Here is a 24,004-nt window from a genome sequence, read left to right on the forward strand (position 1 = left end):
TGGTGTATTGTGAGGAGTGAGAGTTAAATTGGAAAAAAAGGGAAACTCCCAATTGTTGGTTTTTTGTGAGAGTAGAGAAAACGGAGAACCCCATCATGTTTGTGAGAGTAGGAGCTAAATTGGAGAACCCATCGTGTTTGTGAGAGTAGAGCAAAATGAGAACACCATCGTGTTTGTGAGAGTAAGAGCAAAACGGGGAACCCCCATCGTGTTTGTGAGAGTAGAGCTAAAGGAGAACACCATCGTGTTTGTGAGAGTAGAGCAAATGGAGAACCCCATCGTGTTTGTGAGAGTAGAGCAAAAAGAGAACCCCATCGTGTTTTGTAGAGTAAGCTAAATAGAACCCCTCATGTTTGAGAGTAGCAGCAAACGGAGAACCCCATCATGTTTGTGAGAGTAGAGCAAAACGGAGAACCCCATCGTGGTTTGTGAGAGTAGAGCTAAAAGGAGAACCCCATCGTGTTTGTGAGAGTAGAGCTAAAATGGAGAACCCAATTGTGTTTGTGAGAGTAGAGCTAATGGAGAACCCCATCGTGTTGGTGAGAGTAAGCAAACGGAGAACCCCATCGTGTTTGTGAGAGTAGAGCAAAGGAGAACCCATAGCCCATCGTGTTTGTGAGAGTAGGCTAAACGGAGAACCCCATCGTGTTTGTGAGAGTAGAGCTAAATGGAGAACCCATTGTGTTTGTGAGAGTAGAGCTAAATGGAGAACCCCATCGTGTTTGTGAGAGTAGAGCAAATAGAGAACACATCTGTTTGTGAGAGTAGAGCTAAACGGAGAACCCCATCGTGTTTGTGAGAGTAGAGCTAAACGGAGAACCCCATCGTGTTGTGAGAGTAGAGCTAAAGGAGAACCCCATCGTGTTGTGAGAGTAGAGCTAAATGGAGAACCCCATCGTGTTTGTGAGAGTAGAGCTAAATGGAGAACCCATCGTGTTTGTGAGAGTAGAGCTAAACGAGAAACCCCATCGTGTTTGTGAGAGTAGAGCTAAATGGAGAACCCATCGTGTTTGTGAGAGTAGAGCTAAGGAGAACCCATCGTGTTTGTGAGAGTAGAGCAAAGGGAAACCCATCGTGTTTGTGAGGTAGAGGCTAAACGGAGAACCCCATCGTGTTTGTGAGAGTAGAGCTAAACGGAGAACCCATGTGTTTGTGAGAGTAGAGCTAAAAGAGAACCCCATCGTGTTTGTGAGAGTAGAGCTAAACGGAGAACCCCATCGTGTTGTGTGAGAGTAGAGCTAAAATGGAGAACACCATCGTGTTTGTGAGAGTAGAGCTAAAGGGAACCCCTCGTGTTGTGAGAGTAGAGCTAAACGGAGAACCCATCGTGTTTGTGAGAGTAGAGCAAACGGAGAACCCATCGTGTTTGTGAGAGTAAGAGCTAAATGGAGAACACCATCTGTTTGTGAGAGTAGAGCTAAACGGAGAACCCCATCGTGTTTGTGAGAGTAGAGCTAAACTGGAGAACACATCGTGTTTGTGAGAGTAGAGCTAACGGAGAACCCCATCGTGTTTGTGAGAGTAGAGCTAAACGGAGAACCCCATCGTGTTTGTGAGAGTAGAGCTAAAGGAGAACCCCATCGTGTTTGTGAGAGTAGAGCTAAATGGAGAACCCATCGTGTTTGTGAGAGTAGAGCTAAACGGAGAACCCATCGTGTTTGTGAGAGTAGAGCTAAACGGAGAACCCCATCGTGTTTGTGAGAGTAAGCTAAATGGAGAACACCATCGTGTTTGTGAGAGTAGAGCTAAAACGGAGAACCCCATCGTGTTAGGAAGAGCTAAACGGAGAACCATCGTGTTTGTGAGAGTAGAGCTAAACGGAGAACCCCATCGTGTTTGTGAGCGTAAGAGCTAGAAGGAGAAACCCATCGTTTTGTGAGAGTAGAGCTAAACGGAGAACCCCATCGTGTTTTGTGAGAGTAGACTAAAGGAGAACCCATGTTTGTGAGAGTAGAGCTAAATTGGCGAACCCCATTCGGTGTTTGTGAGAGTAAGACTAAATGGAGAACACCATCGTGTTGTGAGAGTAGAGCTAAACGGAGAACCCCATCGTGTTTGTGAGAGTAGAGCTAAACGGAGAACCCCATCGTGTTTGTGAGAGTACAGCTAAATGGAGAACCCAATTGTGTTTGTGAGAGTCATAATCGTCTTGCATGTCAAACCGTTCAGACGCTGCAGACGTTTTTGTTACCAGGAAGTACTCTTTCTTTTTGTGTGAGAGAGAGAAAAACAGAGGGAGAGAGGGAGAGAGACAGAGAGAGACAGAGAGAGACAGAGAGAGAGACAGCCAGCCAGCCAGCCAGCCAGACAGCCAGACAGACAGACAGACAGCCAGCCAGCCAGACAGACAGACAGACAGACAGACAGACAGACAGACAGACAGACAGACAGACAGACAGACAGACAGACAGACAGACAGACAACTGTAGGGAAGGTTACTTGATTTGGCTCCACAGTCGACTCACTGAACCCTATCTGGGACTGGCTGAAACTTGCCCGACACAGATCTAGGATCAGCTTACCCTCTTCCAATCCTAACGTTCATCATTAGTTGGGGAAACGCTAGAGTCTGGATCAGCATCTGGGGGCATCTTCATCCTACGCCCCCTCAGGGCTCCCATCCCTCCCTCGTCTTTACTCATGGGGTTCGGTTTGTATATGTAGCCTACAGGAGCCTGGAGGTCCTCCCATCCTAATTACCATTATCACACCCAGGGGGAACTCTAGGGATTTCACTGCTGCCGTGCAGCCGCCTCCCATAGTGTGTCATTATCACGGAACACAACACCTACCACGGAACAGTCGTCTAATCACACACACACGCACGCACGCACGCACACACGCACACGCACACGCACACGCACACACACAGGGTTGGAAGCAGCTGTCCCCAAGCTGAGCAGAAAAAAACAGTAGTCAGCACTCCCGAAGACACAGCCAAATAGTATCCACAGATACAGTGTGTTCTTAATTCAGTGTTCTTATAACCTGACCCTGTGGAACCATGGTGTAGTAGCCACAGATACAGTGTGTTCTTAATTCAGTGTTCATGAATGTGAAATGGGACCAAAGACACATGGTACCATGATGTAAACAGAGAGAAATGTGGCAACAGTGCAGTACAAACAGTGTGAGAGAACGGATCTGTGTCAGAGTGGGTGTCAGTCCTTCTCTGTTCTCAGCAAACGTGTCAGTGTCTTAACAAACAAGGCAACACTTTATACAGAAGCAGGAACAGCCTGGTAATCAAAACTAGTACCCGTATTGACACTCTATATTCTGTTCACAGTTATTTATTTTATTTTGCCAACCACTTCATTTAGACACACAGCATTCAAATCGGAATCTTCCAAGTAGTCATCTAGCCAACTCCATAACTCCCTCCATTGCCACAGCAAGTTATTCATAACAATTCACAAAACCAATCTAATAATCATATGCCCACAAAGATATCTACTAGGAGCACATTGTATGTTATGTAATGTGTATGGCAGCTTCTACATACGATATGCTAATTACCATCATGTCCGCAAAGAATGATGGCAGAAACAAAACAACAGCCAGTCACAATCATTCCAGTCTAGCAATGTGCCTGTGGATCTGCATCGACCAATCAGACTGGAATCTGTTCTTTTGTTTGGGTGGTTTTGAAGGGCTCTCTGCCCAAGCCTCATCATGCAGCCCATTCAGATATAACCCCACCTTAACTGCACAGACAATGGCTATTGAGACAAGCTGTCCGCTGATGGGACTTGTCGATAGTAAGTGGGACACTCACTCACACACACACATGCACACACACACACTGACATTGATGGGCCTGTAAAGTCAATAATCAGCTAACCCAGTCACTGAATATACAACAGAGCAACAAACTGTAACCTAGTCTATGGAGAGACATTGTCTGTCTGGTAAGGAACTGATCCAATTTACATATGATATATTAAAGTATACAGTGGCTTGCCAAAGTATTCACCCCCTTGGCATTTTTCATTTTTTGTTGCTTTACAAACTGGAATTAAAATTGATTTTTTGGGGGGTTTGTATCATTTGATTTACACTACATGCCTACCACTTTGAAGATGCAAAATATGTTTTATTGTGAAACAAACAAGAAATAATACAAAACCCCCCCAGAAAACTTGGTATGTCTCTATAAGCTTGGTACATCTAGCCACTGGGATTTTTGTCCATTCTTCAAGGCAAAAAAACTGCTCCAGCTCCTTCAAGTTGGATGGGTTCCGCAGGTTTACAGCAATCTTTAAGTCATACCACAGATTCTCAATTGGATTGAGGTCTGGGCTGGTGCCACCACCATGCTTCACTGTGGGGATGGGGTTTTCTAGGGGTGATGAGAGGTGTTGGGTTTGCGCCAGACATAGCGTTTTCCTTGATTGCCAAAAAGCTCTCATCTGACCAGAGTACCTTCTTCCATATGTTTGGGGAGTCTCCCACACGCCTTTTGGCGAACACCAAATGTGTTTGCTTAATATTTTATTTCAGCAATGGATTTTTTCTGGCCACTCTTCCATAAAGCCCAGCTCTGTGGAGTGTACGGCTTAAAGTGGTCCTATGGACAGATACTCCAATCTCCGCTGTGGAGCTTTGCAGCTCCTTCAGGGTTATCTTTGGTCTCTTTGTTTCCTCTCTGATTATTAATGCCCTCCTTGCCTGGTCTGTGAGTTTTGGTGGGCGGCCCTCTTTTGGCAGGTTTGTTGTGGTGCCATATTCTTTCAATTTTTCTACAATGGATTTAATGGTGCTCTGTGGGATGTTCAAAGTTTCTGATATGTTTTTATAACCCAACCCTGATCTGTACTTCTCCACAACTTTGTCCCTGACCTGTTTGGAGAGCTCCTTGGTCTTCATGGTGTCACTTGCTTGGTGGTGCCCCTTGCTTAGTGGTGTTGCAGACCCTGGGGACTTTCAGAACAGGTGTATATATACTGAGATCATGTGACACTTAGATTGCACACAGTTGTTCTTTATTTAACTAATTGTGTAATTGGTTGCACCAGATCTTATTTAGGGGCTTCATAGCAAAGGGAGTGAATACATATGCACGCACCACTTTTACGTTTAAATTTTTTTTTTTTTTGGAAAGGACGTTTTTTTTCCATTTCACTTCACCAATTTGGACTATTTCGTTCTATACAGCTAATCCTGTTCTCAGGCAGCGAGGCGAACAGAGTGATGGCTTCAGACTGTAATCAGTCAAAGGATCAGATACCTACAGTATCTGACATTAAATGGGAATTTCAGTATTTTACAACGTAGTGTTAGATGGTTCCTCACCCTGAAAGCAGACTATGTATCAAACTAAACTGTAATCTATTGTTTGGTATTCTTTAAACATTCAGTAATAACTTCAACTAACTTTAGCCAGCACTAGATAAGGGCATGCGGTCGCACCTGTCTATTGTCCTGCTGGCTCTGTCTCCATCGCTCTCTCCTTCTCTTCCTCCTCCTTAGACTCTTCACCCTGTTCTTCTCTCCTATCCATCGCTGCTGGAGCAGGGGACAAGCCCAACGGTCCCCCCGCCAAGTTCCCTTTCCTCCATTGAAAATGAATGTTCCCATGTTAGCCGAGACAGCATTCACAGTGAACACTGCAACACTGCTCACTCAGAAATCACCTTTATATTTCTGTCACGCAATCTGTAACATTTTCCACATTGAAATGACGTAGTGTACCCAGTGGGATAATGTCTGTACAGTAAAATAAAGCCCTCTCAACACACTGACTTCAGGCTCTATTCAGTCTGTATTGCTGAAACGTTACAGATTGCTTACACATCCAAGTGGGAATCATGATATTTACCACATACAATGGGGAGAAAAATGTTAACCTGATGAGGACAGAGGGCGCTGTTTTCACTTTGGAGGAAAATTGTGCCCAATTTAAACGGCCTCGTACTCAATTCTTGCTCGTACAATATGCATATTATTATTACTATTGGATAGAAAACACTCTCTAGTTTCTAAAACCGTTTGAATATTGTCTGTGGGTAAAACAGAACTCATTTGGCAGCACACTTTCTGACCAGGAAGTGGAACGTCTGAAATCGATGTTCTGTTCAAGGACCTGCCTATAAATGGGCATGATACGTATGACTATACGTGCACGTCATACACCTTCCCCTAGATGTCAAGAGGAAGTGAGAGAAGAAATGAGTTGATTATCTCGGTCTGAGATGGAAAGAAACCTCTTGGAACGACGTGTCCTCCATTTTCTGTTTTCTGCAAGGCGCATGGAGGGACCTGTTATTGCCTTCTGAAAAACTGTCGTTATAGGCGAATACTATCTCCGGCTTTGATTTTATTTGATACATGTCACAATATCATCGTAAAGTATGTTTTTTCAATATAGTTTTATTAGATTATTGAAWTTTTTTCGGGACGTTAGGCGTGTTGCTTTGTCTGCATATGTTCAGGAAGGATAGCTTCGCGCCACTTGGCCAGTGTGCTTGCTAATTCAAGAGGGAAAAAGAACGTTCTAATACCAAACAAAGACGGTTCTGGACAAAGGACCCCTTGTACAACATTCTGATGGAAGATCACCAAAAGTAGGAACCATTTTGTGATGCTATTACATATATCTGTTGAACTGTGTACTAGTAGCTTTGCGCTCAGGTTTTGGGCATTCCCTTACCATAACTAAGTCTTATGTCGTAATGAAGATATTTTTAGAATTCTAACACTGCGATTGCATTAAGAACTAATGGATCTATCGTTTCCTATACAACATGTATTTTTTTGTAATGTTTATGAATAGCTATTTGGTCAGAATAGGTGAGAGTCTAATAGAAATATCCGCACATTCTGGGAAAAAMAMGCTACGTTAGCACATTGTATAACCACMGATTTCAGCTCTAAATATGCWCATTTTCGAACAAAACATAAGTGTATGTATAACCTGATGTTATAGGACTGTCATCTGAGGAAGGTTTATGAAGGTTAGTGAAATTTAATATCTTTTGCTGGTTTATTCGCTAACACTAACGTGCCTATTGCTATCGCTAACGTGCCTTGGTGAATGAATGCGGTAGTGTGGTAGGCTATTGTAGTAAGCTAATATAATGCTATATTGTGTTTTCGCTGTAAAACACTTAAAAAATCGGAAATATTGGCTGGATTCACAAGATGTTTGTCTTTAATTTGCTGTACACCATCGATTTTTCAGAAATGTTTTATGATGAGTATTAAATAATTCACGTTGGTCTCTATAATTACTCTGGCTGCTTCGGTGCTATTTTTGACGGTAGCTGTGATGGTAGATGCAATGTAAAACTGATTTATACCTCAAATATGCACATTTTTCGAACAAAACATCGATTTATTGTGTAACATGTTATAGGACTGTCATCTGATGAAGTTGTTTCTAGGTTAGTTTGGTTGGATCTTGGTTAGTTATGTTGGTTTTGTGCATGCTACCTGTGCTGTGAAAAATGTCTGTCTTTTTTTTGTATTTGGGGGAGCTAACATAAATATACGTGGTGTTTTCGCTGTAAAACATTTTAAAAATCGGACATGTTGGCTGGATTCACAAGATGTGTATCTTTCATTTTCTGTATTGGACTTGTTAATGTGTGAAAGTTAAATATTTCTAAAAAATATTTTTTGAATTTCGCGCTCTGGCTTTTCAGTGGAATGTGGGAGGAGTTCCGCTAGCGGAACCCCAGAGTCAGACAGGTTAACCTATTTTTTTTTTACCTCTTCCACACTCATTTACAGTGAGACAGGTGAGTGAACCTGAAACCATATTATTTCAAGAGTATTTGACAAGAGATCCTCTCTAAGCTTTACAGGAATATGACTCTGAATATATACAGCAACACCTCCCCCATTGGCATTCCGATCTCTTCTGTAGATATTATAACCATATATTGCTACCACTGTATCTTCAAAGGAATTATATAACCTCTACAGGATTGGTGTCCCCCCGCGGGATGGTTGAGCTAAAGTAGGCTAATGTTATTAGCATGAGATTGTATGTAAGAAGAACATTTCCCAGCAGATAGACATATCTGATATGGGCAGAAAGCTTAAATTATTGTTAACTTCTTATGGGTACCTGGGACGGTAGCGTCCCACCTGGCCAACATCCAGGGAAATTGCAGAGCGCAAAATTCAAAAATACTCAATTCAAATATTTAACATTCTTGAAAATATATGTGTTATACATCAAAATAAAGTTTAACTTCTTGTTAATCCAGCCGCTGTGTCAGATTCCAAAAAGGCTTTACGGCGAAAGCAAACCATGCGATTATCTGAGGACAGCGCCCCGCATACAAAAGCATGAAAATCGTATTTCAACCAGGCAGGTGCGACACAAAATTCTGAAATAGCGATATAAAAAATGCCTTACCTTTGATGATCTTCGTATGGTTGCACTCACAAGACTCCAAGTTACACAATAAATGTTTGTTTTGTTCGATAAAGTCCCTCTTTATATCCAAAAATCTCGTTTTTTTTGGCGCGTTTTGTTCAGTAATCCAATGGCTCAAAGGCAGTCACAGCAGGCAGACAAACAATCCAAATAGTATCCGTAAAGATCGTAGAAACATGTCAAACGATGTTCATAATCAATCCTCAGGTTGTTTTTAGCCTAAATAATCTATAAAATTTCAACCGTACAATAGCGTCGTCAATATAAAAGAAAAACAAGAATGGTGCGCTCTCGGTCGTGCGCAGGACACAGGTCTGGCAACTTCCCAGGGTCCACTCACTCAAAGTGGTCTTACTCCCTAATTGTTCAGAATACAAGCCTGAAACAATTTCTAAAGACTGTTGACATCTAGTGGAAGCCATAGGAAGTGCAATTTGAGTCCTAAGTCAATGGATACTGTAATGGCATTCAATAGAAAACAACAAACATAAAAAAATCCCACTTCCTGGATGGATTTTTCTCAGGTTTTRGCCTGCCATATCAGTTCTGTTATACTCACAGACATTGTGTTAACAGTTTTGGAAACTATAGAGTGTCTTCTATCCAAATCTACCAATTATATGCATATCCTAGCTTCTGGGCCTGAGTAGCAGGCAACGTTTACTTTAGTCACGCTTTTCATCCGGAGGTGAAAATAGTGCCCCCTACCCTAGTGAGGTTAATCTAACTGCACTGTCCAATTTACAATAGCTATTACAGTGAAAGAATACCATGCTATATTAATAGTATGAGGAGGGTGCAGAGTTATGAACTAATGTATTAATAAACCAATTAGGCACATTTGGGCAGTCTTGATACAACATTTTGAACAGAAATGCAATGGTTCATTGGATCGAGTAACTTTGCATATACACTGCTGCCATCTAGTGGCCAAAATTGCGCCTTGAATCCTAAGTCATATATCGGCCTTTCTCTTGCATTTCAATTATGACGAAAATAAACAACGCATGTTTTTTCCTTTGTATTATCTTTTACCAGATCTAATGTGTTATATTCTCCTACATTAATTTCACAAACTTCAAAGTGTTTCTTTTCAAATGCGGGCGGCTTGACCAAGTGTTGCTGATGGAGGAGCCAATGCGTCAGACACCTGAGAGATGGAGCGCAGTGGATCCGAGTCTGAGGCAGTCTTCCTGGAAGTTGAGGATCCAAGTACAAGGCAGAATCCCAGGCGGAATCCCAGGCAGAATCCCAGGCAGAATCCCAAGCGGAATCCCAGGCAGAATCCCCCTGGGAAGAAGTCCGGATAGGGGATGATGGTGCAGGAACCTCTGAAGCTAGGAGGGCAAAGCTGTTTGACAAGTGGATTTGGGTCGGGCTTCCCAATGCCAAAGAAGCCCCATTCGCCATAGGCCGCTTCCCTCCATTTGGCCTAAGGCGGGTAATGTGCTTCCATAGTTGGGCGGCAGGATTGGTGACAGTATCTATCATCCATTAAATACACCAGAAGCCACGGTCCAGTTCCATTTTCCAGGGGAGTGTGAAACTTCTTTAAGGAGGGGTGCCTGGAAGGCATTGGCCTTTCACTCAAGGAGTGTTAACATGGCGGTGATACTCTCAACACACCTGTTTTCTAAGAATAGCCACTTCTTCCCTATTGTCCTCAGCGAGTAAATAATTGTTGAATCAGAACTCAGAATTCCACATTGTCCTGGAAGAGAGCATAGTAAATACAGCTCCTGCATTAAACACTCACTTTTCCCCCTGAACTGGGGAAGTGACCATGAAAAGAGACATAGCAACTGTAAAAAAATTGGGTTTTAACCATGTTTTGAGGCTATATATATATACATAGCGTTTAAAAATTTTTTTTTTAAATTTACTTTGTTTACAAACATTGGAGTACAATAAGCTTATATTTTGGGTTCAGATGGGGTATGACAGTTGAACTAAGCTCATCAGGAATTTAGTTATATTCTTCAAAAATCAATGGGTAGTCAGTCCTACATATAATTAATTTAATTTGAAAAATGTATGTAGCAACTGCTGATTGCACCTTTAAGGAAATTACCTAAATAATAACATTTCCGGCAGTTGAATGCAAAAATGTTTTTTAACACTATAATTTATTTACCAGCATGATAGCTGTGCTTTTAATTTATGGTTGATAAAGCTTGTTGGCCGTTAGCCTCAATGTGTGGTAGTGGAGTAGGGGCCTGAGGGCACACACTTAACTGAGTGTGTTGTGAAATCTGTTATGAATGCATTGTAATGTTTATATAATCGTATAACTTGCCTTAATGAACTCTACTGACTAAAACTATTTAACAATAAAAAGTCAAAGTCGTAACAGTTTTAGTTAAAAGCCCATCTTTTAATTAAGCAGACTTTAACAGCTCTACACTACCAGGGTGTCGGGAGGGTTACCCGGCATTTCTAACGCCTCCTACGGCCTCCTCTCCTGCGACGCCGGGACACCCTGGGGCGGCGGCGCCTGCGGACAGGGCGGCTGCTGGATCTTCTGCGTCTTCTTGGCATTGTGATTGATAATAAGTAAGACTATGAATACATTTTAGACGGCCGAGAATCCCTTTTATAGGGCTGGAGATGGCAGGCGTGACGTCATCATGTGATAAATGATGATGCAATAATTATTAATAACATTTAGAATTTTGAAAACTACTAGCCTTCAGTGATGTCATAACATAGCATTAGGCAGGATGACGCAATAGGGATCTTTTTTTGTTTAGCGAATTTAACTTCTGTTCTGTTGCTTTGGCCAACCCAATGAATCGTGGTATAAAAAAAATAAAAAAAATCGCTCTGGGCTTTATTAAATATAGATGATTTCCATAACAATTTGTTGCAATTAAACAATAATACTGGGTTAAGGTGCACATTTGACACCTTCTCAACACTCAAGCTTTTCTTTTGAATGTTTATTTATCCAAGGTGGTAGGCTAATCCTCTTCACTGTCTTTTGCTTTGTAATTTTCAGCTATGAAGTCGTAAATACCAGTTGGATGTATTCACCGGCTTTGAAGTCATTTGTATTTGTATTTATTATGGATCCCCGAGGCAGCAGCTAGTCTTCCGGGTGTCCGGCAGAATTAATAATATATAAATAGATAATAATAGCCAAATCTGTTAGGAATAGATACAATTAAAACATTGACTCTTGTATCTGTCCCTAAAAAAACAACAACATTAAAACAATGTAGTTTTTATTTTAAACATTTACACATTCAATCATCAAGTTAGTCAGAATAGGTTTGCAATAATTTCTTAGACCTACAGTAATTTATTGATCCAACGGTTGGATTCCAAACAGCAAATAATTAATTAATACACGTTTACTATAGCTATAACATCCCACAAATATTATAGATAACTAACGAAGAGAACAGATACAGGAATATAAATTGATAGGCTATTCGTTTAAAACGTTTATATAATAATTTAATCTATATTATAATACCGTAAGCTTCTCAGCGGCGGGATTTTCTTAATTTTAAGATAAAAAGAAGCTCATGCCACTGTGTTTTGTACTTTCGTTAATTTTTTCACGGTTTTTGTGTTTGGAATGGCACGGTTACTATGGGAGATTCAAAATGCTGTCAAAATGCAAATTATGTAAGCGTTTGTATGCCAATTTTAAATCTGTAGAATGACTTTAACCATAATGCTATTCGACTGACTGGACAAATGACTTATTCGGCAAATGACAGGAGTGGCAAGGAGTGTCATGTTAGATAAAAATGCTGGTACCTAGGCTATTTCTAAGGTGTAAGGCAGACAGACCAGTAACTTTTATTGCCACACAAGGTGCCACCGGTGGATTCAAAACGAGTAGCCTAACAATTATTTACATGGCCGTAGTTGCATTTACAAACATATGTTTTTTTCTGTATGAAATCAATAATATGTAAACAAATGGTGACAGTGAGCAAAATAACCATAGACGGGAAGTTGACAATGGCTTATCAATAGGCATAAACACAATGTATTTCCATGGTTACAGTCCTCAAAGATTGCATTGAATCAAATTAATTAGATTGACCTCAGCCGGTAGTGCCTTTACTAAGTAATCTAGACCTAATAGGCTAATATAAAACAATAGCCTATCGTTGGTTAGGCTATTGGGTTGTTCGGGTGTTTCTTTCTTATAGACGACCTTGGCATGGGATTTTAATGAACTTGCGTGAGCAAGCTTCTCACTCGCACTTTGACTTTTTCCTCATCTGTGGTTCAAAAAACCACACATTCTTCCAAGCTCCAATGTGTGCAGCCGTAGTTCTCGTTCCTTACATCAGATGGCAGCATATTTCTGTTCTGGACTCGAGCAATGAGCTGTCCTTGGTTCTGAAATACCGCATACAGGCTCCACTCATTTTGGGAATGAGCTTATTTGTCAATCACATTTAGAATGACATATATTATGAATTAAAAACCATTTATATTTAACATATTTTATATCACATTGCTAAATAATATTAGTTTTTGTACTTTGATAAATATATCTTTTGTTGTCATCATTTGAAGAGAATTACTCCTCTATGTCCAATGAGATGAAACGCGTTTTCAGCTTGCAATTAATTTAAAACTAAATATCAATCGACTGAAACYAAAAACGTTTATTTTTATTTGATAAAGAAATAGTTACTCGCAATGCAGGAAACTACTTTAGTTTATTGCACAATTTGATTAGGCTACAGAGGTACACAAGAATATATAGCAAATAATGAGAAAATATATATTTTTAAGTAGAAAAGAAACAGAAGAGGGAGAACCTCCGCTCTTTATCTTTATTATGCAGCTATCGAAAGGACTCCACAAGGGAGAGCAGAGAAACAGAACTCCGCGGCGACCGTCTGACGTATACCTACTGCTGCTGGTAGCTTATAAATGAATTCACGTCGTCACCAGGCGCAGATCATTTGCAGGACCAGTGAGCGCCCCGACCGCCAATAAACACATGCGCYCACACACACACACACTGGTACCACTACGCGTCATGCGTCCTCGGAACGAGGGTACAGGCACAGGAACTCCGATGGACCCCGGTAGAACTCACACCGGCGCCAGCACGAGGGACTGACTGAGCCTCCAGGTTCCCCATTTGGTTACCTTGTCCAGTCCTACCGGGCGCGCCTATCGGGTGTCCCATGCCCCTGACGCACTATGGATTTTATAAACAACATCAGTGACAACAGCAATTCGACCACAGACTTCCCCGACGTCGTGGATGTCATTCCAAAGTGGGGAGACAATGAGAATTCAACGGGGTCTAGAAGTGTGCCTGAGGTGGAGCTGAGTTACCAGGTGGTCACCTCTCTGCTGCTCGGCGCGCTCATCCTCTGTTCCATATTCGGCAACGCGTGCGTCGTCGCCGCCATTGCGCTGGAGAGGTCGCTCCAGAATGTGGCCAACTATCTGATCGGCTCGCTAGCCGTCACGGACCTCATGGTATCAGTTCTGGTACTACCCATGGCAGCCCTCTACCAAGTCCTGAACAAATGGACTCTGGGACAGGAGATATGTGATATATTCATCTCCCTGGACGTGTTGTGCTGCACGTCGTCCATTCTGCATCTGTGCGCAATTGCCCTGGACAGGTACTGGGCTATCACGGACCCCATAGACTATGTGAACAAAAGGACACCCAGGCGAGCCGTGCTGTTAATCAGCGTGACTTGGCTGATTGGGTTCTCAATCTCCATCCCTCCAATGTTAGGCTGGAGGAAAGCCGAGGACAGGGCGAACCCGGACGCCTGCACCATCAGCCAGGACCCAGGTTATACCATCTACTCCACGTTCGGAGCATTTTACATCCCTCTTATCCTCATGCTGGTCCTCTACGGGCGGATATTCAAGGCAGCCAGGTTCCAGGTTTGGAAAACTGTAAAGAAATCGGAAAAGGCAAAAGTGTCGGACAAGTGCTTGGCCGTGTCGCCGGCTATTTCCCACAAGAAGATCAATGGAGAGGCGGGGGGCAAGAATTGGAAGCGCAGTGTGGAACCTACATTCAACTCCCCGTGCGTAAACGGCTCGGTGAAGCACGGGGAGGACGGCGAGTCGTTGGAGATCATAGAAGTGACCAACAATTCTAAGAACCACCTTCCTCTCCCCAACACTCCACAGTCCTCACAAGGCTTTGAGAACAGGAACGAAAAGAACACGGAGGCTAAGAGGAAAATAGCTCTGTCCAGGGAGCGGAAAACGGTAAAGACGCTCGGTATCATCATGGGCACTTTTATTTTCTGCTGGCTGCCGTTTTTCATCGTGGCGCTGGTCTTGCCTTTCTGTGCGGAGAGTTGTTACATGCCAGAGTGGCTGGGCGCCGTCATCAACTGGCTGGGCTATTCGAACTCTCTCCTAAACCCCATAATTTATGCCTACTTTAACAAAGACTTCCAAAGTGCTTTCACTAAGATCATAAGATGCAAATTCCACAGACCGTGAGACATTTAGTCGTAAAGTGTTAGCGTTAACTTCATTCCAATGAGTTAATGAAACACAAAAAATAAACATGTTATTTTCAGGGACAGTAGCCTACGGTGTCAATTAGAAACAGAATAGCCTACGGCACATATACAGTGAGGCGTGGAGAGAGACAGGAAGTATATTTGCATATGCTGTGTAAGCTGCTCCTGTCTAGCATATTCGATATTGTAAATATCTGCGAGGCATCGTATTCCCATGCAAGATGTGTCATTCAAATACAATGTTCTGAATTCATGCATTGCCATCCACGAGACACGCGCGCTGCGTTGCGACTACGACGCGAGGGTTTCTGTCCTAGATCACACCAAGCTTTGTAGCACTGAAACAATAAAAACGATCGAAAAACTACAACTTCTGATTGTAACGTCTACTCTTTGCGCACAAACCGAGGAAAGCGTTCAATGACATTTGTAAAAAGAAAGAAAAGGAAGAAATATGACGAGTTTATTTCCAAAACGCTATATTAATATATTTTCTCACATTTGTGTTTTTTTCATTTAAAAAAGGATTGCGTACTGGCACCATCATGTGTGTGTAAAATATGACTGTCCTTTGGATTATTGGATTTTAAATGTGTTTTTTGCAAAACGCTATATATCCATCCATTGTTTAGCTGGAATGGAATGTTCTATCCTGTATATTTGATTGTGATATGTGGTTGTCTCACCTAGTTATGTGAAGATGAAGGCACTTACTGTAAGTCACTCTGGATAAGAGCATCTGCCAAATGACAAAAATGTCAAATGTAAATGTTTTACATACAGATAACATATTACTCTATTTAATTATTTTTTTGATTTTTTTTTTAAATATTGATGTCACAAATGTATCATTTATACAGTCCTTTATTAAACATGTAGTTATTTGTTACATTTGACTGTGTACAACCTAGCAGTACTACCTATTTCTGATAGTGAGGCGGATATATGAAACCACCAAGTGATAAAAGATAAACAAATACATGTCTGTCATTGAACAACCCCATGCCATGATTAGATAATGAAAAAATACACCTATTTCTTTCATATTTTATTTCAACAATAAAAGCTAATTTACAAACTTTTCTGAAAATGGATATATAGCGTTTTGTATGAAATTTCATATTTTGAGATTAAATTATCTGAGTATAATCTGTTATTCTGGAATTATTTAATTTCACGAATGGAGAGGTCAACTCTTTACGCAATGTTGAATGAATCATAGATCTAATACAGACACAGACAGTATAGTATATATTGGACTGAATATGAAGTGGATTTGGGAGGTGTGAGATATTTATGTTAGTGGGTGAGAGAGCTATGTACGGGTATTGTATTGATCTGATGATAGTGGGTGAGAGAGCTATGTGCACAGTAAAGAGGTATTGAGTTAAACAGTTCCAACTTCTATCAACTCTATCTAAGGCAAAATGAGATGTACAATTTTTAAAAACGGAAACAGTTAAGATATGGTGTCAAGGACTGGTATCTTTCTGCACGCACGCACGCACGCGCACACGCCGCACGCACGCACGCACGCACGCACGCACCACACGCGCACACACACACACACACACACACACACACACACACACACACACACACACACACACACACACACACACACCACACACACACACACACACACACACACACACACACACACACACACACACTCACTCAGTGTTTACAGAAGAGGCAGGGCTTTGGTTCAGGGTAGCTGTAAATGGAAACTAAAGCTTGAGGCACCTTGAATGCATTCCAATAAAGATTCTAACCACATACAGAAATACGTTACATGGATTTCTAACCACATACAGAAATACGTTACATGGATTCTAACCACATACAGAAATACGTTACATGGATTCTAACCACATACAGAAATACGTTACATGGATCTAACCACATACAGAAATACGTTACATGGATTCTAACCACATACAGAAAATACGTTACATGGATTCTAACCACATACAGAAATACTTACATGGATTCTAACCACATACAGAAATACGTTACATGATTCTAACACATACGATCTACATGGATTCTAACCATACATGTAAATGCATTATGTAGACCAGAACCTTTCATATAAATATGAAACAGATTCCTAAAGTTATCAGAAAGCATTGCTTTCAAATCGCAAACTCTATGGCACCTGAATAGAATACAACAGAGAAAGACAAAAAAAGAGAAACAGTGGGATAGGTTACAACATTATCTTACAGAACCACACTGACTCCCAGCAGGCATCACAGCTCTCTGGTCTAGAAGCAATGATCATGACGTGGGTGCAGGTGGTAGACTGAGAAAGCATGGATCATGTCTATCCCCCCCCCCCCCCCCCCCCCCCCCGATGCAACCTGAAGAAAATTAAGACAATTGACATCATTGCAGGCAACAGAGATATGGCATGACTTGCTCTTTTAATTACGGTTTATTTTGTCATATGTTAGCTGTCACTAATAATGAAAATATACACCTGACTTCAGAACAGTGGAGTAACTTTCCCTAACTTTGGGGATATACTATATCAAATCAAATTGTATTAGTCATATGCGCCGAATATAACAGGTGTAGTAGACCTTACAGTGAACTGCTTACTTACGAGCCCTTAACCGACAGTGCAGTTAAAAAAAATACAGATAAGAATAAGAGATCAAAGTAACAGGTAATTAAAGAGGAGCAGTAAAAAATAATCTTATATACAGGGGGGTGCCGGACCAGAGTCAATGTGCAGGGGCCCCGGATAGTTGAGGTAGTATGTACATGTAGGTAGAGTTAATTAATTAATTAAAGTGGRTATATGTCCTCATCATGTTGCCACCAGGGTTTAAACTACTCTAAGGGGTACCCTGCAATGGTGAGCTCTCACGGACTTTCCTGGAGGTGACTGCTTATTGAAAAACATATCCAAGTTCAACTTTAATGACGAGAGCTGGCTGTCTTCTCCACAACACTCATAGAAGTGACACATGGTCTTAGTTATTATGGGGTTACGCTGATGTGTTCAAATCCAATCCAATTTTATTCATTACATACTTGGTAAACAACAGGTGTAGACTTGCAGGGAAATGCTTACTTACGGGCCCTTCCCAACAATGCAGAGAGAAGGAAAATAGTGAAATTATAGAAAAAGAAAACACATAATAACAAAAGTAATAATAAATACATTATGTACAAAAAAAGTTATGATCAACGCAAAAACACACAACACAGCAGAATTGGTCAGGAACCCGTAAAATGTCTGCTATCCATTGCAGCGCCATTCTCTTGTTATGGGAATGTCCAGCTACCCCATGGACGTTGTCGTCGTTCTGTGCTTACTGGGGTGTAGCCTGCAGTGTCTGCCCGCAATGGAATTTTATGAATGCCCATCCATGTGGTAGGCCTACCGTTTGTAAAACAGGCAGTGTATTATATTTGTGTCTACAATCAACTGGTACAAGTAGATTTTGATATGACTATGGGGGAAAAATGACCCTATGAGGGTGTTGTGCCTGGCCTTAGTGGATTTGGGCGGTATGAGATATTGATGTTAGTGGGTGAGAGAGCTATGTACGGGTATTGTATTGATCTGATGTTAGTGGGTGAGAGAGCTATGTACGGGTATTGTATTGATCTGATGTTAGTGGGTGAGAGAGCTATGTATGGGTATTGTATTGATCTGATGTCAGTGGGTGAGAGAGCTATGTACGGGTATTGTATTGATCTGATGTCAGTGGGTGAGAGAGCTACTGGCGGTATGTATTGATCTGCACAGTAAAGAGGTATTGAGCTAAACAGTTCCAATTCTATCAACTCTATCTAAGGCAGAATGAGATGTACCACACACAGACACACAGACACACAGACACACCACACACACACACACACACACACACACACACACACACACACACACACACACACACACACACACACACACACACACACACACACACACACACACACACACACACACACACACCACACACACACACACACACACACACACACACACACACAACACACACACACACACAACACACACACACAGGTTACAGAAGCAGGCTTTGGAACGGGTTTAGAGGTAGCTGTCAATGGTAAGAAACATTTGAGGCACCTTATTGTACCAGGTAATATGTAGAATATCGGAGGACCATGAATGTAAGAAGAAACCTTAGGTGCTGGCTTAAGGCCCATAGCAACTGCTACAGAATGTCCGATCAGAACAAGAATGAGGCGGATGTCCAGGTTAAGGGGGGTTTAAATGGATCCAGTCCATGGGAGGAAATTGTCAGCAGGAGGAAAAAACAGGTAGTGCTCACCAGGATGGGAAAAGCACGTTTCTGACCACAAGGTGTGCTGGGGTCCTACACTAACTGGAAGCTAGGCCGCTGATAGGCTGAACGAGATGTGGTGATAAGTAATTGGCATGACCTTGACCAATATGACAAAAGTGGGGGTCCTCTGAATAGGAGACTGAGCTGCCTGACTAGAACTAACTAGAAGGGATGGCTAGAGTCAGCTGACTGATGTTGGCTGTTTTAACAGAAAGTGAGAGATGACGTAGCTAGTACTCTTATCTGGAGAGTGTTCCACATTGAGGTTCAAACCTCCCATCCTCTCTGTTGGTYTTCTCCACCTGTCATAGTGCCCAACACCCGCTTTCTGCTCTCTTCCGCCCGCGCATCTCTCTGTTCAAACACGACACACACTCCTGACCATGTAGCAACTTCTGACAGGCAGGAATGACAGGCTTGGGTTTCGCCAAAAACTATTTTGTCTCTGCAAAGGCTTTTCAAACTTCTAACAAAACACACCGTTCACTAAACTTTAGTTCAAAGAGCAGACTCTCTCTTTGTTGGTTGCCTTTTTGGTTCTTTAGAGGACCATTTAGAGGATCACAATATCTTACTTAATCTAGACAATGTATCTCAATCCCTCCCAAAAGCTCTGAAGGTCACAGACATATTCAGCTCCATCTCAAGTTATAAAGTAAATCTAACCAAATCAGCCCTACTGCCTCTCAAGYCCCCGATGGAGGACTCCATCTCTACTTATGAATCCCAATCGTTTCCCATTTTAAATCTTTGGGAATAGATARATTTCCTTCCTTAGATAAAACCATTGCCKAAAACTTTAACAGAACGCTCAAATCAATTCAATTTGAACTCAGTAGATGGACTAATATCCCAGTTGCTTTAACTGGCAGAATATCTATTGTCAAAATGAATATGTTGCCATGGCTGAATTTCTGTAGTTCAATGCTTCCCTTGTTTCCCTATTCTGGCTATTGGGATGAAATCCATAGTGAGGTTTCAAAATGTATATGGCAAAGTTAGCGAGGCTGGACAAAATTAACAAACTTGCAAAGAGGGAAATATGTAGGAGAATTATCCAAATGTGGATAATGTGGATAATGCACCCGTAATGCCCCCATCAAAAAATAACAAAACAAATAAAAATTAAGTAAAAAAATMAAACAGTGACATCAAAACCACTCAAAACAAAACAGCATCTCTGAACCCACCTGAGGAAAAGCCTCCTAATAAAAAATGACTCAAGTAAAAGTGAAAGTCACTTTTACTTGAGGTTTTAAGGTTTTAAATATACTTAAGTATCAAAAGTAAATGTAACTGCAAAAAAATACTTAAGTTTCAAAAGTAAAAATAAAAGTATAAATAATTTCAAATTGGTTATAATAAGCAAACCAAATGACATTGTTAAAACATTTTTTAATCTACATATAGCCAGGGATACACTCCAACACTCCAGTCCGCCAGATCAGAGGCAGTATGGATGACCAGGGATGTTCTCTGTTTAGTGAGTCCTCCAGATCAGAGGCAGTATGGATGACTAGGGATGTTCTCTGTTTAGTGAGTCCTCCAGATCAGAGGCAGTATGGATGACCAGGGATGTTCTCTTGATAAGTGTGTGAATTGGACCATTTTCCTGTCCTGCTAAGCATTCAAAATGTAATGAGTACTTTTGAGTGTCAGTGGATTAAAAAGTACAATATATTCTTTAGGAATGTAGTAAAGTAAAATTAAAAGTTATCAAAAATATAAATAGTAAAGTAAAGTACAAATACCCCCCAAAACMACTTATATAGTACTTTAAAGTATTTTTTACTTAAGTACTTTACACCCCTGCCAATAAACAAGTTTTGTTGATTTCCATTGACTCTGATTAGGCCTTACAAGAAAGGCCTTACTTCCTCATTCCTCTTGCCTTATATTGCAGATGTCTAGCTCTCCATCGCAGAAGGTGCTAGGTTTTGTGAGTGAGATCCTAAACTACTATTCAAGCAGATGAAGGGGGCTGATGAAAGACGTTGGTGTGATGAATGMAAAATCTATTGGCCAACAGACAGCGAAGGGAGAAATGAGGCAGGACATTTCCTTAAGAGAATCAAAGAGAACATTGGAAGCACAATCAGAAGCATTCACAGCTCATGGTTTCTGATATAACAACCTATAAGAATCCAACTGTCTAAATGATGATGTATTATGCTGTGGTTACTAGAAGGATTTACTAGGCTATGTTACTGTAACTCTGGAAGTTTTCACTTTGAATTTAGATAGAGATCCATGAAGAGCGTATCTGTATGTTTCAAGCATGGTCAAAGTCAAGGATCAGGACCAACCTGCACGGCATCTGGTTAGCACTCTGCAGCTAGAGGAAGGATAAAGAGGAGGAAGACTAGTAGGGATCAGATATGACTGGTTTTAATGGAGTGGTTGAATAAAGGGACATTTCTGTGTAGTATGAACCTGATGTAAGGGGAAGAGTGTGTAAGGAAGTCATTACAGTATATACTGCAAGTCTTTGTTTACGGGTTACAGATGGTTCTCTTCTCATTTGTTTTGCAGACAGCTTGCTTTTAGAACCTCTCTCTTTTTGGGGCATTTTTGCCATATTTTTTTACTGCTGTTTTTAAGTTCCACTTTTTGTAACATTGTGGTTGGGGTTGGAGTTTGTCACCTTTTCAGAATTCTTCTAGACATCAGTTAGAAGTAAGCCTCCGTTCTTTACTCACAGGGGCAAGGTCCTATATTTGTACTTTTCTTAGCTGGAACAGGATTGGGTTTCCTCAAGGTTGGGAGTTAGGGAATTCATAGGGTAGTAGACTCATTGTAAAGGGTTTTTGCTTTAATAAAAAATAGGCCGTGGATTTCCTCTTGAGGGGCTACTGCTCGAAATAGAACAGAAAGCTTCCTGTCTTTGTTACAGTGAAATAGAACAGAAAGCTTCCTCTCATTGTTACAGTGAAATAGAACAGAAAGCTTCCTCTCTTTGTTTTAGTGAAATAGAACAGAAAGCTTCCTCTCTTTGTTACAGTGAAATAGAACACAAAGCTTCCTCTCTTTGTTACAGTGAAATAGAACAGAAAGCTTTCTCTCTTTGTTACAGTGAAATAGAACAGAAAGTTTCCTCTCTTTGTTACAGTGAAATAGAACAGAACGCTTCCTCTCTTTGTCACAGTGTGGGTTTATGCTTGGGGTGTCTATAGAATGTCTTAGGATGTTAGACTAAGACTGACATGTTGAATACACCTTTCATCTTGTGGGACACTAAGACCCATCACGGTGAGTAACTCCAGGTACACAGGTAAAGGGTTTCTGGTGTGGGTGTAAAGACAATATTTATTTAATGATAACAGTTGCAGAGCGGAGAAAGTATACTCACCACTCAAGTTCCCCGGTTTTTATAGTCCTAGGAGAGCCTGATGAACTATGGGTCACCCTACCTCTGAGGTGGACATCCCGCTGAGAGGTTTAAAAACAAGTTTCTCCCACCCCAGCTGTCGGCCGCCGAGTGCTAAGCCGGCACCGCGGTTGGTATCAGCGGGTCACTAGGATCGGGACTGGGCCTGAAGGGCAACATCCGTAGGTAATAGGCCTGAAGCAGGGGGAACCTAGGCTAGCTCATTAATCTCAAGGGAGAGGCGTACTGTTGAGTAATGTGAATGGACAGCAGCAGTGCAGGCCCTGTGGCAGAGTCTAAGTCTGCCCATTAGTCTCTGTCACAGACGAGCATAGGCCTGCTGATCTAAAGGATAAGAGCTGCTTCACACTTCATCATCCACATACAGGCCTTGCAGAAGAGCCTCATTAGATAAGCKKCACTCAGATTGATGGCTAAGGCATATGTAATGTTTATCTGACCACTCCACTTTAATAGATAGATCCACACTTACACATAGTACACTGCACAGCAGTGGTCACCAACTTTTCCTGAGTCAAGATCCCTTTCAGAGTCAAAATCATTTCCTGAGTCAAGATCACATTCAGAGTCCAGATCACTTCTTGAGTTAAGATCACTTCCTGATTCAAGTTCACTTCCTGAGTCAAGATCACTTCCTGATTCAAGTTCACTTCCTGAGTCAAGATCACTTCCTGAGTCAAGATCCCTTTCAGAGTCAAAATCACTTCCTGAGTCAAGATCACATTCAGAGTCCAGATCATTTCCTGAGTTAAGATCACTTCCTGATTCAAGTTCACTTCCTGAGTCAAGATCACTTCCTGAGTCAAGATCACTTCCTGAGTCAAGATCACTTTCAGAGTCAAAATGCAAGTTGAGATCTACCACTGAGACTCAAGTCTCTGCATTATTTCTGCCTCACGCACCAATTAACTTCTCTAGGGTAGGGGGCAGCATTTGGAATTTTGGATGAAATGCATGCCCAAATTAAACTGCCTGTTTCTCGGGCCCAGAAGATATGATATGCATATAACTGGTAGATTTGGATAGAAAACACTCTAACGTTTCCAAAACTATTAAAATAGTGTCTGTGAGTATAACAGAACTGATTTGGCAGGTGAAAACCTGAGAAAAATCCATTCAGGAAGTAGTTTTTGTTTTTGTTTTATAGTTTTCTATTCAATGCCATTACAGTATCCATTGACTTAGGACTCAAATTGCAGTTTCTATGCATTCCAGTAGATGTCAACAGTCTTTAGAAAGTGTTTCAGTCTTGTATTCTGAAAAATTAGGAAGTAAGAGCAGTCTGAATGAGTGGACCCTAAAGTTTCACAGAGCTTTTTCTTGCGCACAACCGAGAGAGTGCGTTTCTTGTTTACATTTTATATTGACAACGTTATTGTCCGGTTGAAATATTATCGATTATTTAGGCTAAAAA

The 24,004-nt window shown here is 41.4% G+C and overlaps 1 protein-coding gene across 1 annotated transcript; it reads left to right on the forward strand.

Moving 5' to 3' along the window:
- The first annotated feature begins 13,341 nt into the window (after nucleotides 1-13,341).
- On the forward strand, nucleotides 13,342-15,956 carry LOC111957947 (5-hydroxytryptamine receptor 1A-alpha-like). Its single transcript, XM_023979061.2, has one exon. It carries the CDS (start codon nucleotides 13,571-13,573, stop codon nucleotides 14,849-14,851), a length of 1,281 nt encoding a protein of 426 aa, XP_023834829.1. The 5' UTR covers nucleotides 13,342-13,570; the 3' UTR covers nucleotides 14,852-15,956.
- The last annotated feature ends 8,048 nt before the right edge of the window (nucleotides 15,957-24,004 follow it).

This window comes from Salvelinus sp. IW2-2015, linkage group LG33, assembly GCF_002910315.2.
Source record: "Salvelinus sp. IW2-2015 linkage group LG33, ASM291031v2, whole genome shotgun sequence".
NCBI classification, from domain to species: domain Eukaryota; kingdom Metazoa; phylum Chordata; class Actinopteri; order Salmoniformes; family Salmonidae; genus Salvelinus; species Salvelinus sp. IW2-2015.

What these genes read in the sequence shown, in the direction of transcription:
- LOC111957947 (XM_023979061.2), top strand. Translation starts at nt 13,571, where the DNA reads ATGGATTTTATAAACAACATCAGTGACAACAGCAATTCGACCACAGAC.